The 19,299-nt window shown below is 59.3% G+C and overlaps 7 protein-coding genes across 7 annotated transcripts; all 7 read right to left on the reverse strand.

Moving 5' to 3' along the window:
• Positions 1–1,066: 1,066 nt before the first annotated feature.
• LMJF_16_0840 (conserved hypothetical protein) lies at positions 1,067–3,472 on the reverse strand (the record flags this gene model as incomplete). The annotated part of the gene is made up of 1 exon (XM_001682111.1): positions 1,067–3,472. The coding sequence occupies one exon, from the start codon at positions 3,470–3,472 to the stop codon at positions 1,067–1,069; it is 2,406 nt and encodes an 801-aa protein (XP_001682163.1).
• Positions 3,473–4,480: 1,008 nt separating this feature from the next.
• LMJF_16_0850 (putative metallopeptidase) lies at positions 4,481–5,917 on the reverse strand (the record flags this gene model as incomplete). Its single annotated transcript, XM_001682112.1, has 1 exon — positions 4,481–5,917. The coding sequence occupies one exon, from the start codon at positions 5,915–5,917 to the stop codon at positions 4,481–4,483; it is 1,437 nt and encodes a 478-aa protein (XP_001682164.1).
• Positions 5,918–6,965: 1,048 nt separating this feature from the next.
• LMJF_16_0860 (conserved hypothetical protein) lies at positions 6,966–7,742 on the reverse strand (the record flags this gene model as incomplete). The annotated part of the gene is made up of 1 exon (XM_001682113.1): positions 6,966–7,742. One exon carries the CDS (start codon positions 7,740–7,742, stop codon positions 6,966–6,968), a length of 777 nt encoding a protein of 258 aa, XP_001682165.1.
• Positions 7,743–8,972: 1,230 nt separating this feature from the next.
• LMJF_16_0870 (putative protein kinase) lies at positions 8,973–11,027 on the reverse strand (the record flags this gene model as incomplete). The annotated part of the gene is made up of 1 exon (XM_001682114.1): positions 8,973–11,027. The coding sequence occupies one exon, from the start codon at positions 11,025–11,027 to the stop codon at positions 8,973–8,975; it is 2,055 nt and encodes a 684-aa protein (XP_001682166.1).
• A 1,123-nt stretch (positions 11,028–12,150) lies between these two features.
• LMJF_16_0880 (conserved hypothetical protein) lies at positions 12,151–13,059 on the reverse strand (the record flags this gene model as incomplete). The annotated part of the gene is made up of 1 exon (XM_001682115.1): positions 12,151–13,059. One exon carries the CDS (start codon positions 13,057–13,059, stop codon positions 12,151–12,153), a length of 909 nt encoding a protein of 302 aa, XP_001682167.1.
• A 1,541-nt stretch (positions 13,060–14,600) lies between these two features.
• Positions 14,601–16,589, reverse strand: LMJF_16_0890 (conserved hypothetical protein; the record flags this gene model as incomplete). The annotated part of the gene is made up of 1 exon (XM_001682116.1): positions 14,601–16,589. One exon carries the CDS (start codon positions 16,587–16,589, stop codon positions 14,601–14,603), a length of 1,989 nt encoding a protein of 662 aa, XP_001682168.1.
• Positions 16,590–17,720: 1,131 nt separating this feature from the next.
• Positions 17,721–18,617, reverse strand: LMJF_16_0895 (conserved hypothetical protein; the record flags this gene model as incomplete). Its single annotated transcript, XM_001682117.1, has 1 exon — positions 17,721–18,617. The coding sequence occupies one exon, from the start codon at positions 18,615–18,617 to the stop codon at positions 17,721–17,723; it is 897 nt and encodes a 298-aa protein (XP_001682169.1).
• Between the last annotated feature and the right edge of the window lie 682 nt (positions 18,618–19,299).

A 19,299-nucleotide genomic window follows, 5' to 3' on the forward strand; every position in this document is an offset into this window, starting at 1 on the left:
GGGAGCTCGCGAAGCTGCGGCAAGTCAACAAGAAACGGGGAGACGGCTATGATAACAGAGAGCAGCGACAGAATCGCTTCATCCGGGGAGGAGGCGCACACAGACACGCGCACACACATACCACCGACGCCCTTTGCATTCGAAAGGATGCAGACGCGCAGGGAATCCGCGACGTGGCGGTGTGGCCGGGTGCGCCATGCATGCAAGCACGCGTACGCGGACGTCCGTTCGTGCAAAAGGTAGCGAACAAAACTGGGAAGAGAAGGGAGACACGTTTCCCTTGCTGCAGCGTGAAGCCGTGCCCCACCCACCCCCTCTGCCATACAACACGCGCTCTACGCCACACTGCCCCCGGTCCCTCCTGCCACAGGCCCCATCGCGGGATGCGAAGCAGCCGTGGACACACACGATACAGCAGTGCGCCAACTCGGTCATCAGGGAGCGCGGCCCCCGCCTCAAGCTCTACCCACCAACAGCCGCCTCGCATGTCGCTCCAACGCCACGCAGGCCAGGACCTGACCACCGACATCTGTAGCGATCCGTTGCTCTGACCTTGCCATGTCGCAGGTGCCTGAGGCTGTCACCGCCAGAGGTGGTTCGGCGTTCGGCAGGGATGGGGTGGGGGCTGCTGCTGGGCCTCCTCCCACACACAGAGTTGAGGGGGCACTGGGCCCCGAGATACCGCACGCTGAGAGGGGTGCCGGGAGAAACGAAATGTAAATCTGGATGCAGCCAGCGCACGGGCGAGAAAGGTGCATGACGCGAGCACAGTGGGTGTGCGAAGACGGACACCGGATATCGTGTGCCGCGCTTCGGTCCTTTCCTCTCTCTGAAGGCGGAGCACGACACCGTGCATACAGACACAGACACACACACACACAGACACATCCCTCTTGGCGGGGGCTTGGGACTCACTGAAAGACTACCTTATTTACTCGGAAGGAAAAAAAAAATAGCAAGTAGGAGGCATGCGAACACGGGCACACACACTCACGTAGCATCGATCAACGAGGCCCACCCTCCCCCTCCCTCCCTCCCCTCCCCCCCACACACACACCCTCGCTGCCTACCCCTCGCTCTCCGAGACGTACTCGACGTACTCCTCCAGCGCGGCATCGGTGCTTTCCAATGCGAGAAAGCGCAGCAGTGTCCACTGATCCACAGACATCGTACGGGCACACTCGGCAGCGGCGGCGCTTGCGGGGACGGATGATGTCGTCCACCCGTCTGCGTGCGCCGCAGCTGTCATGTTCACGTACAGCTCCGCCCACGCCAAGCCGCGCACCACGAGTAGGCGCTCCCCCGCACTCAGCGAGCTTCGCTCTGGAGTAGGGGTCCAGAAGCTGCTGTGAACTGCAGCACGAAGGACCGGAGACAGTCCCAGCACTCCAAAGGCGCATCCTTTGGTGATGTTCGGAAACGCCGACGCGGCGAACCCGGGCCACCGCTCGCTGCCCCAGCGTCGCATCCATGCATCGATGCGGTAGGCAGCTTCGTCCTCGGACGCTGCATCCGTGCAGGGTGCCGCCACTGCCGGCGTTTGGGCAAACGCACTCAGCAGCTCGTCGAGCCACGTGGCCCCCGGTGTGGCCTCCGGATACTTACCCTCCGCGTTGGCGATAGGGGACAGTGGCAGGCGATAGGCGCAATGGAGTGCGGCAAGCCAAGTTTTACACGCCGCCGCCGCGTCCGCATCGCTCGCCGCGGCGCCGTCACACCGGTGTAACGGCGCAACCCACCGCCGGTAGTAGGCCACGCGTGTTGTGGCGGAGGCCAACTGCGAAAGCGCCAGCCGCAGCCCGTGCGCAGCATGTAACAAGGAACCGTCGGCGTCGCTCAAACACGGCGGCAATACCGGAATGGTCCCCTTCTTACGACCCTCCGGCGCGGCTGCCAACTGTGGCGCAGGCAACAGCGAGGGTCGCAAAGTGAACCCGTACCACATGAGCAGCTCTACATCCGAGTAGGCACCGTAGTGCAGCATCACCTGCTCGCTGGGTGGGCATGTCGGCCGAACGAGCTGAAACTCGTATGTTTGGTAGTTGGCGAGCGGCACCGCGGCCTTGCCGACCCGCGCGGTGCGCAGCGCGGTGCGCCACTGTTGTTTGCGCGGTGCGGCCGCAGCCATGAGCGGCGCAACACTGCCGATCCCGTTGCGACTGGTCTTCGCCAGCAATAGATTTGTGAAGCACCCCGGATCTTCCGGGTCATCTTCTTGCGGGTACATCGTCCCGTTCGACTCCAAGGCGTAGTTGAAGTAGTCGACAAACGGCATCAGTGCCCATGTCGCCTCGGGGAAGTAAAAGCCGCGACTCATCAGCGTGTTGAATGCCCACAGAAACTGTCCGAGTGTGCACGCGGCGCCATGGTCATGGCGGCCACAGTCTTGTTGGCTGGAAGAAGGCGAAGACCCACAGCTGGCAAAGACACGGTTTTGAGGCGCCGCTGCGCCATGTCCTGCATCCGCCAACTCCTCCGTCACCTCGACACCCCTTGGCAGACGCTGCAAGCATCGCAGCGCCGCGCAGCACTTGGCGTGCCGCCGCTGAATAGCCTGCTGCTCGCGCGCCACACTCGCTTGAAAGCGGCACAGTGAGATGTACGAGCGGAGCCAACCAGATGACTTAGTGTATGCAGAGACACGAGCAAGAAGTGGAGGTGGCGGTGACGCCGTTGTCGCATTCCCCGACAACACACTCGGCGCACGCGCCGCGCACTCCGGCTCTGTGCCGTGTTGCGCTAAGCATGGCGGCGAGTCTTCCGGCACCGGGACAAGCTCAAGTAGGTTGTCATACTGCGCCGGCAGTGCGTGAATCCACGTCCGCATCCACGCGTTCTCGTGCGTGTAGTGCAGTGTAGGTGCCGGCCCCGCCTCATCTCCACAAGCACACGCCTCCGTACCTGAGACGGAAGCTTCCTCATCGGCAGCGCCGTCGTCTGCACCACTCCTCCGGAGGCGCGCGTGCTTAGACAAACGGCCGTAGAGGGCCGCCATGAGCAACACATAGCAAACGATGGTCTCGGTACTGTCGAGGGCCCCCGCTAGCTCCTCCACCTTGGCGTCAATGAGCTGGCGCAGGCGCCGCGAGCGCACGCGTGTCTCGAACTCGTATTCGGACCAGACACGCGAGGCGAACGGGATGACATGCAGAACGTCGGTAGCCGCGCATGGCCCCGCAGACCCGTTATCGCCTTCGCTACCATTGTTCGTAGAAGCAGTTGCCACGTGACCCTCGAGCAGCTCAAGCGCGACCTCCGCCATTGCCAAGTTGAATCGCGCCTTTCGTGCCGTGATCATGGATCGAAAGGGAAAGCGAGCCAATACGGCACCCGCTGCAAGCCTCTCTGTGAGCACCACACCCATACCGCCGCCCATCGACGGAAGCGCACGGACCTGCAGCGCGGAGTGGATAACGGCCCCCTCTGCCTCCAGCAACCGCTGCAGTTTCAAGGCCGTGCTTCCGCCACTCATGGTGTGCGTGTGCGATGAGCCACCGGCGGCGATGCCAAGACCCCAGTTTGGCAAACGCACAAAATGGAAAGCGGCGCGGAGACACACCACCGCACGCACCTGCACGTGGCTTCTGCCAGGCAGAGCGAGCGCGAGAGACGCCGACGGAGCACAATCAGTTGAACAGTGTCTGTGTCTGTGTCTGTGTCTGTCTGTGTGTGTGTGTGTGTGTGTGCGTGTGCACACGTGCGGCAGAGACAGGCGGGTTGGAGGAGAGGTGCGTGGAGGTGAGCGACGGTGTCAAATTGAGGCAGAAAGGTGGCACTGAAGAGAGAGGATGGAGTACGTGGAGCGGGGGAAGAGGAGGAGGGGAGACTGCACACGGAGAAGCGCGAGGACAGCGGCCGCCGAATGGCAATAGTGTGGTGTCGGACAAAACACCATGTTGAGCACCGAACGAATTGGGAGAAAGAGCATCGGAACTGAATGCACTGGACGGTACTCACACGCAGCCGTCGCACCTCAGCTTTCATCCTCCTCAGCGGTTCATGAAGAAACAGTGGATGTGCTCCATGGCTGTCAAAGCCTGTGCGGTGCGTGAGACTGCCGCTGTCTGTGCTTCTCCTTTCTGTTGTTGATACACTCACGGCAAGGATGACAGAGACGGATGCAATGTAGGGAGCTCACCCTCCTGTGGTGTACCCCTCTTCGAACCCGTCGATGTCAACAACGTTGCACGCGACATGACGAACAGCGAAGCATGCAAATAACAGACGGAGAGTGGGATGGGATGGGATGGGCCAGCACAGAGGCGGCGGGTGTCAAGAGGGCTGAAGGAGAGATGTCATCGTTTAAGGGAGAGAGAGCAACGCAAAGGAAAAGAAAGAGAACAAGGCCGCTGAGAGTGAAGCAGTCGAAAAAAAAAGAGCACACACACACACTTCGCATGTGCCGACTCGATCCAGCGGGATGCCGATCTCATTTTCTCCGCGCGTGAAACGCTCCATCACGACAGCACACACCACCCTTTCACCCCTCCTCCTCCTCCTCCTCCTCCTCCTCCTCCATTGGGTCATCGCACCTGGACGTGAACAAAGACGAGAAAGACGCCTCTTTTCGTGCATTGCGAGCAATCTCTAGTGATGTGCAGCTATGTCTCTTGTCTGTTGTTGCAGGTTCTGCAGCCGCGGCAACGGCACGCATCGCAGCAAGCAGCTCTGCGTGCACAGGGTGCGAAGCGCCGATCAACGAGAAGGACTCCGCTCTGACTCGAAGTACCTCGCCTGTAATGGCGAGAAGTCGTTGCTCCATTTCTGCCACATCGTCGGCGTCTGCACTGCCATCGCCGCCGCTGCACGCCTGGGCACTTCCAACGACTTTGCTTGACTGATAAAGCAGTGGCATGCTGCCCACGCAGCCTCGAGAAAAACCGTCACATGCCAGAGGAGACCGCTCACGTGTGCACGAGTCCTGTGCCCGTGCCCCCAGGGCAGACACCACCTTGGCGAGCTCGGCAGAGCAGCAGTGGCAGATCCTTGTCGACGGCGCAAACGGAAAGGTGAGGGAGAGCGAGAGGGGCCAGAAGTGTCGCTGCAGCAGCTCCCACAGTGGTGCATCGCGCGCGCTCTGCACTATTCGTACGGGCAGCTCGTAGTATCGGTGCGCGTGCATGCCAAACTCCTTCACGCGGTTGGAAGGAGGTATTCCGTACTCGTCAGGCATAGTAAAGGCGGTGGCGTTGGCGGGAGACGCTGCAGGGTGAGCCCCGTCAACAGCGCTGTGAGACGCACTCCGAGAACGCTGGCCCTGAAAGTCTCCCCCAGGATACGTGCGGAACGCCTTCATGGAGAACTGGCCAGTCTGTAGCGTTTTGACTGGATCGATCACCAGCGCCACCCAGGGATCCTGTATCTGCTGACTGCCCTGCTGCGTCGTCACATCGATGCCGGAGAGAAAGCAGGAGTAGCCGGGGTGGGTGTGGTACCACCCAAGACACCCTGGTTCTGCCTTGCCGAGGCGGCGGTGGTATTCAAGGTAGTTGGCCATGTAAATCTGCGAGGCTTCCGTCATGCTGCACTCCACCTCCGACGCAGCGACAGGCAAGCTGAAGCTGTCGGTCAAGATGAGCTCGCGGTGGCTGAAATGCCCGATCAAAAGCCCCATCACCTCGAACCAGTTGAAGCGGCCCTGCGACATGTCAGGGCAGCCACGCGTGCCGTGAAGAAACATCTTCACTGTGGCCGCCAGCGACACCGAGACAGACTCGAAGAAGAGCGAGTCGAAGCGCCATGGCTTCTGTTGTCGCGCAGTTTCCATGTGAGCAAAGTCGGGTGTCCAATACGCATCCGACACGATAGGAACGCTGCTGCACAGTTTGTGCTGTGGTCCGCTGGAGACAGGCGTGCTCAGGCTCCACTGGCTCTGACCAGACGACCGCTGCGCCGGGCTAGCCACGCTTGTCGACATGAGTGTGTACGCGCTCGCGGAAAGCGACAATGACACTTGCCTGTCGTCGAATGCGTGGAAAGGAAGAAGACGCAGTAGGCATGGACAACGTAAAACATAAAGCACACGAGACGGAGTACAGCGTGTGCCTCGTGTGTGCCCCCGTGCATGTGAGACCACCTCTAGAAGGCCTTAGCGAGAGACGAGGGGAGGAAGGTGAAAAACGGCAGAGCACGGCAAGCGCACCCGCCTAATGAAGTGGGCTTGGCGCCACCACTGATGCGCGCAAGGCTGGGGTGCCGATCAACAGCAGTGGAGTAGCCTTTTTACCGCACGGGCGCACATACACAAGCATCGGAGGAGAGCGGCTACGAGGAGAAAGTAAGGTGGGACGGTAAGGGAGCAAGAGGACGGCTGGAGCAGTGGCGGAGGCCGGCATTGGAACACGTGTTCGCGTGACCTGTCTGCCTGGGCCTTCGGGCCAAGATGAAAAAAGAAAACAAGAAAAACGCGTGCGATGCCCCTCTCATCTGTCTTCTTTGCGCGGCCCCCGCGGCCGAGCTCCCAAGACATGCCCACCCGCTTCCTTCGCGGTGCAGCTTGAGAGAGGCGCCTCCGCTGCTGAAAGCAGAGAGATCCCGGATCTTCCTCCCGACACTCTGTCCCGCGTTCTTGACTTGGCAGGTGGACAAGACGATTCAGTGGGCACGTTTTCCGGCGTCTCTTGCGTGCGCAAGTCGTCCCTGTGTGTGTGTGTGTGTGTGTGTGTGTGTGTGTGTGTGTCTGTAGACTCCCTTGTGTTCTTCGTCTTTATGCCTTTGTTGTGCCGTGTCGAGTTAAGCGTTCACAACATATATATATATATATATGTGTGTGTGTAATGCAAACTTCCTCAAGCATGTCCTGATGCAGTTGTGTCCGGGCACCGCCCTCCCACCCACCCCGTCTCCCTCACAAACACACGTGCAAGCACACACGTTTCACATGTATGAGGTCTCTCTGTGGCGGGTGCGAAGAGGCCCACAGGCGCAGAGAAAGGCAGCTGAGCTGCCCGGCAAAGGCGTGCTGCTTACCGCTGTGCCAGCATCAGCACTTGCTCCTCTGTCAGGAATGTCCGCTGGACACCGAGCAGGCGCACACCGAATCGGCGTGGACCTTGGTAGCGCTTTACAGATCCGCTGCTGCCCGAGGAGCCGGCCGTGGTGGCCATGTCCTCAGCAACGACCGACAAGGACTGGATGCTCCCGCTCGAGTGAAAGAACAGTGGCGAGCGAAACTGAACCGTGCTCTCCACTCGCGTCACGGTAGAGGGGAGCGACGACACCGACCCTCTCGCCTTGCCTTGGCGCTCCCAAGACGCAGCGTTGGATGCATCGCCATTGGGGAAGGCGTCACTGCTAAAGTTGAAACTCGCCAGCGTCACCGTCTTCAAGAAGTGCTCGGTCGAAGAGCCCTGCGGTGGAGGCTGCACGTGTGCAAGCAGGCTGACGCGAATAACGCTGTGCTTGTGGTGCGGCTTGGACGCCGCGGCAGCCGCGGTGGCCGCGCCCTTGTCATCCACGTCCTCCTCCACGAAGGCAACCCCGCTCACCATGGCATGAAACTCATTCTTCGCGAACGTATTCGTGGTGTGCGCAGAAGCCGCGGAAGAGCTCGTCGACAGGGCAGCCGACGGCGCCTGCGCAAGCTTCAGCTCTTCCCCAGGACACAGCTCCATAAAAAACGGCGTATTAATCACAGGCATTGTACGAGGTATTAGACAGCTGTATGCGTGGGCGAGGCGATGAGGTGAGGTGCGCGGCCACGGCTGCGCTCTTGTGTGCTTCACATCAAGTACCACGAGCATATGAACACCACCCACGCCCACACACAATACACGCAGGAGGCCAGAAAATGGCAGAGGAGAAAAAGAGAAGGAATGCAGAAGGAAAAGAGTTGGATGAGCGATACTCGGTGGGGAGGGGAAGGCAACGCACGGCCTGGAGCGACGTAGTCGAGCACTTTGCTGTACAACGGCATCGTTTGCGCCGCTTCGTCCTCATTCCATGTCTTCGACCTCGCCATGGGGTGGTTATCAGGCGCTGCAATAACGACGACACGCTGCGCAGACGCACCTATGTCGTCGCACCCACCCACCCCTTCCTCCATCCGCGCCCCGCGTGCAAGAGGGAGATCGAACACCATGAAGAGCTCGAACGCGGATCGAAACGATAAAATCGCCGTGCTGCCGTTTGCCCATGCGAACTTTCTCAACACCCTCGCATGGGGGCCCCTATGAGCCCAAGGCGCTCACGGCAGTGTGTACGCTTGTGTGTAGGTGTGTACGTGGGGGTTTATCCAGCATCTCACTCGTACGCGCAAGTGCAAGGCTGGGAAACAGCAAGAAGGGGGTGGGGGCGGAGAGCGGAAGAGAATACTGGACAACACAAGAAAAACGGAAGGAGTGCGCAAACAGCGCCCGACAGAGGCGATACGATCAAACTAACAACGACGACGACGACCAAATCAAAAAAGGGATGGGAAAGCTATGCAACGCAAACACACGGTGAAAGCGGAGACAACGCCGTCCTTCCCACCCCACCGCGCACCTCCAACCCCCTCCCCGCATTGACCGCATCGGATGGGAGGAGAACAGGAAGAGGGGGGAGACAAAAAAATGAGACGAGGCGTGAGAGAGGCTACCTTCGCACCATGTGCAAAGACGTGACAGGGAGGGGGGAGTGAGACCATCGAAAGAAAAGACTGCGACCATACGGAGAGAAAAACCGCACCATACGTCACAAAACGCAAAAGGAAGACGGCAAAACCGGTCACCTCTGGCGGCCCATGACCCAAAGAGCTGACCGAGAGGCCAACACGCACACACCTGAGGGCAATGACACGTGGCCCTCAAAACCTCCGCGCAAAATACACACACAAAAGGAAAAGAAAATTACTTGCGGACGTGTGTGTGTGTGAGTATGCGCATTTGTGCGCCCATGTAACGTACGCAACTTGACGCGCGATGCGCGCACTCAGTGCTCGCACTCTGAACCGACCGTGCGCAGAAAGATGTAGTGGTCGAACCGCTTGAAGACTAAAACTCCAGCAGATGGTCCGTCATGATCTCCGTCAGGCGACACCCCACCGCTTCCGCCGTGGGCCGTTTCAGTGGGTTGTAAGACAGTAAGTCCACGACAAGCTGCGCGAGATCGCGGGAGTATCCTTTGCGTGTGATGTTTGCCCGCACACACTCCCCCAAGGTAATACCGCAGTTGCCGCTGCCGGCGTTCACGGACGGCGCATTGGAGCGGCCGTCGTTCAGGGCGCTAGAGTAGGACTCCATCGCGCGAAGGTCCTCCTCAGTGGCCCAGCAGTCCGCGTTGAGCAGGTCGAGGTTTTGGGTGTTGGGATTCAGGAGCATCGGAAAGTCCGGAAGCACGGTGAGGACATAAAGAAACACGCCCAGGCTCCACATATCCGACGACGGCATGAGCCGCTCTACCTTCAGCGTCTCAGGTGCCATGTACGCGGTGGTACCCAGGGACGACTGCACCGCTTCTTGGTACCCACCCAGCACCTCGCGACTGGCGTCCAAGTCCGTCAGAACAATCTGCTGTTTGTTGTTATAAAACATGGCGTTCTCCACCTTCAGGTCACCGTGGACGATCGGCGGGTTGCGCTCGTGCAGAAAGGCAAGGGCGAGAGAAAGCTGGAGTGCAATGGAGCAGACGAAGCTCTCGTCAAAGCGGTCACCGCGGAAGCTGCGGATCACTGCCCCCACGTCACCTTCTTGATAGTAGGGCATGCAAATGCCCACCGTGCGTCGATCCGGCTTCAGTTGCACGGCTAGGTACTCGACGAGGTGAGGATGCTGCATTACCGTCATGAAGCGGACGGACTTCTGGTACTCCACCAGCGCCTTCGCCTCGCTGCTGAAATGCATCGACTTCAGCACAACCTTCTGCAGTCGACTCTCGTGGGAAAGATGTTCGCTGACGAAGCGGTACGCTGCACTCGACGGGCCAGCCTGCGCAACCTCCTCCGTTGTTGGCTGCACCACCTCCATCAGGTCTACAACGCCCTGCGCACCCTCACCCAGCCGGCGCGGCGAGGCCAGGTTCTGCATGAGCCCCGAATCACCGCACAGCATGCCGAGCGACTCATCATCCGTGAAGACCCCGTACTCGACGCCGGAGCCTTTCTTGTGCGTGTTCATGTGCTCTCGCAGCTCCTGCTTGAGCAGCACAAACCCGCAGTGCCTGCACTGCATGGCGGAAGCGCGGTGAATGGACTGAATGCTGGAGAGAGAGACGTAGCTGGCAAACCGCTCCGACCGGTCGTGCCACACGATCTTCGTGTTGTCGTCGGAGTAGCCCAGCACCGTACCGTAGGACGCGTAGCCAGTGGTGGTGCTAGTGTCTCCGAGCTCAGGTGCGGCGCTAACGACGGCCGCAGCTGCGGCGGATAGGATTGGCTTAAACACCACCGCAATAAAGCGGTTCTTTTTCTCCCCCAATACAAACTGGGGTTGCTGGCCCTTGCCAAAGAAGACAAGCCGCCGCCCCGAGCTTGGGTTCACCGGCTCAGCAAGCAGCGGCATCGGCCAGCCGATCTCACGCGGGGAGGGTCGGGGCACAATGAACGGCGGCGACAGGGAGCTGTGGGGACGCCCAGGGCAGTGGGGAGTGAAGATATAGTCGACAAGCTGCCAAGCGCCGAGGGCCTCGGGCGGCAGCGGCCTCTCGTAAGTATCGGAGTGGAGGTGTGGAAAGGGCGACGACGAGAGCTCACCTGAACCGAGACTCGGCGCGACGGGGGACAAGGTCGAGGGAAAGGTGGTGGTGTGAGCCCTTAACGATGAGCCGTGCTTTGGGAGAATCTCTGCCTGCAGAGGGGTGCCCTCACTACGCTGCTGCGTCGCGGCGGATTGTGAGGCGGGTCGGCTCAGCGGCGACGGCGCGAACGGAGGAAGCGCGTGCGCGTTAAGCTGGTATGGACTCTGTGGCGCTGAAACGTCTGTGCACGCGTTCAGCATCTCTGACGGCCAACCGTACGCGGCATTTTCGCTCTTCTCCCTAGACGACGCCAACTCGTTGCGCTCGTCGGACCGCTGGTAGAACTCACCGTAGCCACCCGTAGAAGACGACATGGGGCACAAGTATCGAAGGAAGAAACACGGACCGGAACTCGCTGCCTTTTTTGTTTCTTCTGTGTCGGTGTGGGCGCGTTTGCTTCAGGCGACCACACCGAAAAAAGGAGCGGCAGGAGAGAGAGAGAGAGAGAGAAAGACGACGCCGACCGGGAGAGGGGGGGAGGGATGAACGCAGAAAAGAGAAACACCAAACAAAGGAGGACGAGTGTGGTGAGGCGAACAAAAAAAGGAATAAAAAGAGGAGCGGAAAGAGGATGATGACACCCACACACACACACAGACAACGACACAGGCTGTAGAGCCACCGCAAAACAGAAAGGAAAACCGCAAATACACAACGAAGGGTCACCCAAATATCTGCTGGATGCGGAGAGGATCCAAGAGAAAACAACAGAAAAAAATGGAAACAAATCAGCTGCAGGTCTCGTGTGGCCTCACCTCCACCCTCCGATTATGCAAGGCAACCAACGATCCAAAGATCGGAAAAAAAAGGAGGGAGAGACCGTTAGTCACGATGCGCGGAACGCCTGTGGTGATGTGAGCGCCGAGACAGAGTGAGGAAAAGATAACAGAAGCTATCGCGTAGCGAAAAATGCTTGAGGGGAAAGAGCCGGCAGACAGGACAGAAGAGAGTCGTCTGCGCACGCAAGCGCCATAGAGGAAGAGCCACAGAGGGCACGGAGTGAAAGTGCGTCACTCTGGGTTTAGTATGAAGGCACACAAAATGTGTGTTTCTGCGTTTGTGTATATCAACACCTCCTTTCCTTCGGCAGCGTGTGAGAAAGACAGAGAAGAGGCATGCAGATAGAAGTGCCGGGAGAGCGAGGTACACCCGAGGCCATTGACCGAGTCGGCACACGCGTCCCAGTCGGTCCGACCTCTGCCATGTGTGCGGTCGTGTCGCTTACACCGAGAGGGCTGTACCGGCGGGAGCAGAGCGCGTCTCTTCATACAAGCGCATCGGTACGCGTATATGTCTGTGCCTGTGTGCACGGACGGGTGTGCGGAGCCACCAGTCCTTCCAGCTTCCTGTCTCACCTCCCCGTGTCACCAGTTGTCGCCCTCGGCGCTTGGTGTGCAGAGTCCCTGCTCGGCCTGCCTGTGGGGTTCTCGCCGGATTTTATGCAACGGGCCATGGTTCACGCATGGACGGATAGTCACGGAGTGAAGTTGCTCCGCGTTGGCTGTATGACTGTTTGAAGATAGCCCGTGAGGACAGCAGCGATGGCAGAGGCGCCATCCAAATGAAGGTGAGCCGCAGCTCCAGGAGACAAAAAAAACGAAAGAACAGGCGCTGCCCATGTGCGGCGCACCTACACGGTCGGCAGGGCCGTGCCTCCATCGCGTGCCCGAAGCGGCACCCTGATTTCCAGCCGTTCTGCGGGCGCGTGCTCTCTTCCTGTCGCGCCCTCGTCTCCTGCTCTTGCTCGCGGTTAAACACATCAGGGCCACGGGGCCCATCGTCCGCTCGTCCCGGGAGTGGGCACTGCAGAGAGTGAGCACGTGCGAGGGCCACGCCGGAGTTGAGGAGGCAGTCGAAGGCCCTCTTCAAGGTCAGCGCGGTGTCGCGGTTCTCTGCTGGCGTCATGCCGCGCTCATTGAATGCGACGCCGTAGATCGCCGAGACGACGACGAGGGTCTGCATCGTGTACGATGCCTGGGCAACACGTGCTGGTTCTGACGATTTGGACAAGGTTTGAGTGCTCCACGAGACCCATGTCCGCATCCGCTTCGTCTCCCGGCAGCGGGCGCGGGCGGCTTCCACCGATCTGCTGAGAACCGATTCAAGGCAGGTGCTGCGGGCCTGGCCCTCGAGGCGACGGACGTACTCCTCCGACACCTGCACCCCCTCCCTCCTTTGCTTGATGATTGCTTCATTCGCAATGAGAATCTCACTGTGCGTAAGGCGTCCGCCCTTTCCCAAATCTTCGGCGCTCATGAGGTATGATCGGCAGCCGGTGTAACCTTTCTTGACCTCCGCAGACATGAGGCCGCGCGAGGCTTGGCCATGCACGAGAAACCCATGCATAGCTGCTTTTCCGGGCCGGCACATCGTAACTCAGCGGAAGCGGGGCCCCCTCTGCGCCATCAAGACCACAGCCGCATACGGAATACGCTTGTCCGGCATACATCCTATCGCGTGCGAGAGGGATGCAGCGGAGTCGGACCAATGGGATGCGGTACTGATGAGCTTGCGCGTATATGTGTGTTAATTACTTCCGAGGGGGGCTGATGCACACTCACTCGCTGGCCGAGGAAGAAGAGCAAGAGAGTTAGTCTGCAGCATTCGGTCTTCGCGGCACGCCCTCATCACAGCATGTGTGCCATGCGGCTCTTCTGCTTTAAGTCTCTTCTCGTCTTTGCTGCTGCTCCCGTCTTCTACGCTATGGGTCAACACGCTCACTACTGGTGGGATCCACGGCAGCTGCACACCCCTGCAGTGCTGGCGTACATGCGCTGGTATGGATGTGCATGACTGTACTAGCATGCCAAACACCTCCATAAACCGCGTGTTGTGTGCTGTTCGCACTCGTGTTTTGCACGTGATAGGATAACGAAGCAGTTGTGTACTTGTGTGAAAGACAGTAAGCGTTGTAGAGGCACGACACGGTGCGCGGTGGAAGAAGAAAGGGGGGAGGAGCAGAAAAGCAGAAAACTGAAGAGAAGCCATGATAGCAGATACCCAGAGACGTGCGCGTGTGTGTGTGTGTGTCCGTGTGTGGCCAATGCACATTCACGTACTACTCCCGCGTAGGAGTGGCGAGCACTCCACCGGGTGACCAGCAGCAACGCCTCCATGCCCACAGTCATCCCAAGCGCCGGGCCGAAGAAGAGGCGCTACTGGTGCTCTTCAGCGCCGTCACACACACGTGTCGAGCTGAAGCATATGCTGTGTCCACTCGCGCGCGGGTGAGCTAGCGTGCTACCCAGGAGCGCTAGAATACGACAAGCGAACAACGCACGGAGCAGAAGACCCTAAAGCTCGCGCACACAAATAGAATGACCGCAAAAAAAAAAGCACAGAGTACTTATTCCCTTGCATCTGCTCTGCGGTCTCCCTCCGCTTCTGTGAGAGCCTTGTTTGGGCGCCTCCCCCTTTATACACGGCTGTTGTCGTGTTTGATTTTGCCGTGGTGGTGGTGGTGGTGGTGGCGAGCGATTAGTTCCGCGTTATTCGATTAACCAGAGAAGAACCCAAGCACACTAAAATACGAAAATAGAGAAACAAAGGAAAGACATCACTCCGGCAACACGCGTCCTTCAAGGGAGAGAGGAGGAAGACAAGTCGTTAGGGAGCAGGAGGGAAAGAGCAAGGTCAAGGGCGAAGGCCGGAGTCGCCCTCTCTTCGTCCGCTTGCGTTCCTCTTCCTACCCGGTATCGTGAAGAGCGTGTTCAGGGTGGGGGGGTCAGAGGCATGTTCATGAAAACACTCGCGGAAGTCTCAAGCACGGCCACCATCATCACCACAGATAACGTCATCACGTGCAATTACGCCTCGACGCACGTGTGTTGCGACCCAAGTGCGGAGGGAGGAGACTAGAGAGAAGTACGCAGTACACTGCGAGCGACCTAGTCCCTGTCGCCCTGCGCGTCGGCGTCGCCGTACAAATCCTGCTTCGTGAGGTGATAAGCCTTCTTGCGCTTCGTATTGTGCACCGGCTTTCTCTTCGCCCGCATTTCCTCGGCGATGATTTGCTTCCGCAGCACCGCCTTGCTCACGCCCGCAGCTCTATCGCCCTTCTCCGTCACAGCAGCCGCCACGCGTGCCTTGACTTTCTCTTTGAGGGCTGCGTGGCGGTCCTGCTTCTTCATTTCACGCATCGCCTGGAGCTCGCTACGGACCTTCTCACGCGTGCCATCCACCTCCTTCAGCTCCCGCTCGATGCGCCGACGTTGAGCCGTGTGCGTCAGCGGTCGGAAGGACTCAGGATCCGCCGACTGTCGCATGATGAGCTCTGCCTCGGAGAACATGGGACGCACCTCATGCGCCACACCGCGGGCCACGGCATACTTTCGGCAGAAAAACGCAATCTCCTGCATCACGGTCCGAGCCTCAGCAGCCGCCTGCTCCGCGGCCAATGCCTCAATAGCCTCCGGCGAAGCTGTGGTGTCTCCGTTGCCGTTTCGCTTGCTAGCGCGCTTCTGCGTCGCCGGTACCTTGGCCGCCATCGCTTGCGCTAGCTGCTCTGCCCTCCGCTGCGCGTACACTCCGCCGGCCAGCGGGGGGAAAAAGTTATCCAGCACTCGCTTCTCCACGTAGTTGCCTTGACTCATGGCGTGGAGGGGGATGCCAGCGGACAGGACGAGAAAGAGGTTGGTGCCAAGCTCAGCTCTGACAAGCTCGTCAAACGCCACATCACAGATGTGCATCGTCAGGCCGACGCTCGTGCTAGACGAGAAGATCTGACGCTGCAGGATGTAGAAGATCTCGCCCACTACGTTTGCCGTTGCCGTGACTGTGCCCACGTACTTGTGCAAAGCGGCCTGAGAGACGCCGGCAGCTGTCTTCCACAGCGCGCTGAGAGCGGCGGTGCCATCCTCCGGCTCCGCCACTGCGGCCTCGTCGTCGCGGCTGCGCTTAGCGCTCTTCTTGCTCCTCTCGGTCGGCGAGCGCAGCGCCGCGGCGGCCTCGCTCTCTCGCTTCGCGGGAGAAGCACCAGCTGAAGGAGCCGATGCATCGCCGTCATGCACATCCTTCACAAACTTCACGTACGCGAACACCATACGACGCACGAGAGCCAGGTACTTGTCCATGCGGTACCGGTCAATCGTGGGCCACTCGCGCGCCAGCACGCGGAAGAGACAGCCATAAAACAGCACCTTGCAGCGAGTCGTCCGTGGGGCATGAAGAAGGTCCGCAATCTTCTGCGCGCAGGCGAGTTGTACGAGCGGCTTGTCAGAGTGCCAGAGGCAGTAGTGAATACCGCGGCACAGCTTCAGTAACACAAGCTCCACATCACACCACGCCTCCATCCAAGTCTGATAGCGCTCGCGGTGCACGTTTTCGCTTTGATAAACATGCGCCGGCTTTGGCCCAACGTTCAGACCAGCTTCCGCATCGTCATCGTTGTTCGCTGCGAAGTCGCCTGCAGGGTTGTCGTAGCGGCCATAGAGCTCCTTGTCACGCCGCTCCTGTGCCTGCCGATGGCGGAACTCGCGCATGGCCACTCGCCGGCGGTCCTCGCGCTCCTGTTCGGCCACCTTCTCCCGGTACTGCTGCAGCGCCAGTGGAAGGTTCTCATAGCGGTACGGGTTCGGCGTCTTCGGATGCGCCTTGAAGTAGGCCTGCACCTCCGCGATCTCAGCCTCGTAAGTTTTCTCCATCGTAGCCATAGCCTCGGTGAGTCGCTCCAGATAGTGCGGCACCTCGGCCAGAACAGCGTCACGCACCGCCACCTCGTTGTGGGCCAGACGCTTGCACAGGATCTCCACCTGCACCATCTCCGACTCGAGGTCGATGACGCCCCCCGGCAGTGAGTCCGGAAGGACATCGGGATCTGGGTAGTTGATCGGCAGCTGCGCCTCGCGCTTGCGCAGATCCTTCTTCTTGATCTTCATGGCTTTGAGTGGCGGCGCTCGTGTGGGTCGGATAAGATGCTGACAACCAGCGAGGGGGAAGACGGTGACTGCGTACGTGAGATGGCCATACACAATCGGAGACTAGAAAAAAAAGGAAGAGGATACGTCGGTGCGTTACCGATGGGTGGAAGAGGCGATGATGTGGTGACGTTAGAGAGAGAGAGAGCGAGAGAGATGGAGGGAGAAAAGAGAGGAGATTGGATTTTTATGCATGGATGTGTGGAGAGTGGAGGGGGAAGAGGAGAGGGGCAGCGTTCCCATGCATTCGTCTTCTTGAGGGGAGGAGGAGGTCGTTCACCGGTCGAAGGCACAAAGAGCACTACCACAGAGGCGGCCATCTTGTTTCACAAGCGAAAAAGAAGTTTGGTTTTTGGTTTTCTTTCTGTTCGCACTCCGAGAATGCGGTGCGAGCGGATGACTTCAGCGGCAGGGAAGCAAAACGGGATAAGCGTCTCTTGCGCTCCTCGCCGGTGAGAAGGAAAAGTGAAAAGGGAAAAGCAATGGACAGCGTCCCTGTGAAAAACACCGAGGCGCACCTGTTACCCTCGGACCAGCGCATCCCTGCATCCAAAAGCACAACACACACTGCTTACCCTCTGAGGGAGGGGGAGCGATGTGTGTTGGACGCCGGGGCAAAACCGCTGTCATGTATGCAAATGAGCAACGAAGCAAACGACCCATGCGAACGAAACAAAGAAAATGGCCGCCAGCTGAAGCTCCGCAGCGCCGGGACTGCGGTGGTAGCAAAAAGGATAGCGAAACAAAACAATGCTAAACCAAAAAAGGAAGAGGGAGAGACCACCAGCTGTACATTGGAGGGTCTTCCTGTGTATGTATGTGTGTGTGTGTGTGTGTGTGTGTGTGTGTGTGTGTGTGCCCACTCTTTGCTTTTGTGTATATAAGCGCATCGCGCCTTTCCCAAAGTATCGACTTCTTCGCTAGACGTCTCACTCACTAGGCAGTGAATTGTCTCTGCTCATCGGTATCGCCGTCGAAGAGGGAGAGAATGAGAGTAGAGTGACACACACACACACACACACGCCAGGAGCGACCAGAGAATGATGCTAAAAGTGAGAAAAATGAACAGGAGGAGGAGAGGATCAGCGGCATCTACAAGGTTTCCAGGCGCGGTGATAGAGGTAAAAAAGGGTGGATTGTGTCAAGGAAAGCCGACGCTTGCGGCTTCGCCATCGTAGACGAGGAAGCGCTCATGGTGTTCTCCTTATCCCATGGCGCTGAAGCCTGCAACACGATGCCGGCCTCCAGCTGCTTGATACGTGCCTCTGCCCTTTGCAGCGCGCACAGCAGCTCGCTGTCGCGCACATACAATGGCCCAGGGGCGGACGCTGTGTTTTGGGTCTCGGAAGTCGGGTGCTCTTGAAGACCTCCTCTACGTCCCGAGGAGTAGTGCTTCTTCGTCTTGATCCGCCTCCGGCCAGCGCGCAACGAATGGGCTTCATTGGCCGTGGCGCAAACGAGCTCCGACCGCGGTAAGTGTGGTCGAGAGTACGCACCGCAGCCCAGGCGCTCGTCGCCCTGTCCAAGTGCAGACCGTGCAGCTGCCACATCGACCTGAGAGAAAACCACACGGCACGACGGCTTTGCCAGCGCAATCTCCACCCGCTCTTCCTGCTCCTCGCACCGTAGCCTCCAGCGGGTAATCTGCTCCTCGGAAAGCAGCTGTGAGAGGTGCGTTCTCCATGACAACCGCCGGCTGCCACCGCAACGTTGCTCGCTGGGGCGCTGCGGCCCCGCCGACCTGGAGGAGAAGAGTTGCCGATGTGCTGTCGGTACTGAACACGTCTTACTCCTCTGGCAGACCGACGGTGCCAGCGCACTAATGAAGGGGGAGGCGGTGCCATCAGCGGCCCGTTGCACACCGCACGAGGAGCCGACGGCTACGATGAAAGGGTTCCGACGCTGCGTCGGCGCAGGAATCACGTCACAGCTGCGATGGCGTGCAGCCCTGAAGAGCGGCAATGATTCTGCAAGCATCTTTTGCGGCATGAGCGCGCATGCGATCCCACGCCGCTGCGATAACGTACCTGGTTACGGTGGCTGAAGTGCACTGTGAAACAGAAAGATACACAAAAAACAAGAGCGGCGACGGCGCGCAGCGAGGAGAGCAGTGAAATGAATCGCCCTCTTGAAGCATGAAACCTGCCTGAGCTCCGTGCAGCACTTCTGTCTTGTGCTCGGAGGCGTGTGTGTGTGTGTGTGTGCGACTCTTCTGCACCGCTAGTGCTGTTGTAGTGTCGTATGAGCAGCGGCTAGCCACGCCGGTGGAAAGAGAGCAAGCAAAAGGCAACCCATCTGCTCATTCCACAACACCGGGTAATCGAAGACTGCAGTCTTGCGGTACCGGTAGCGGTCCCCCCGCCCCAGCTCTGCAGTCGGGGTATGCCCTTTCGTTTTCCGTTTCTTTTTGTCTGGCGGTTTCCGGCTATGCGGTGTCTCGGGTTGTGGTGGCGGACAGAAAAGCAGTCAGGTAAGGCAGGTGAGCATGGTTCCACAAAGCAGAGTTTGCGCAAGGCCGACAAGCGAACACGCGTAGACCGAGAGACACTGTAGCGCGCAAAATACGCACAGAGCTGGGTGGGAAGAAAAGGTAAAACTGTACATGGCCCAAGATGAGGAAAAGGAAAGAAGTGAGCGCGTTCTGGGAGAAAGAGAAACGAAAGGGAAAAGA

The sequence above is a fragment of the Leishmania major genome, chromosome 16 (genome assembly GCF_000002725.2).
Source record: "Leishmania major strain Friedlin complete genome, chromosome 16".
Classification (NCBI taxonomy): Eukaryota; Euglenozoa; class Kinetoplastea; order Trypanosomatida; family Trypanosomatidae; genus Leishmania; species Leishmania major.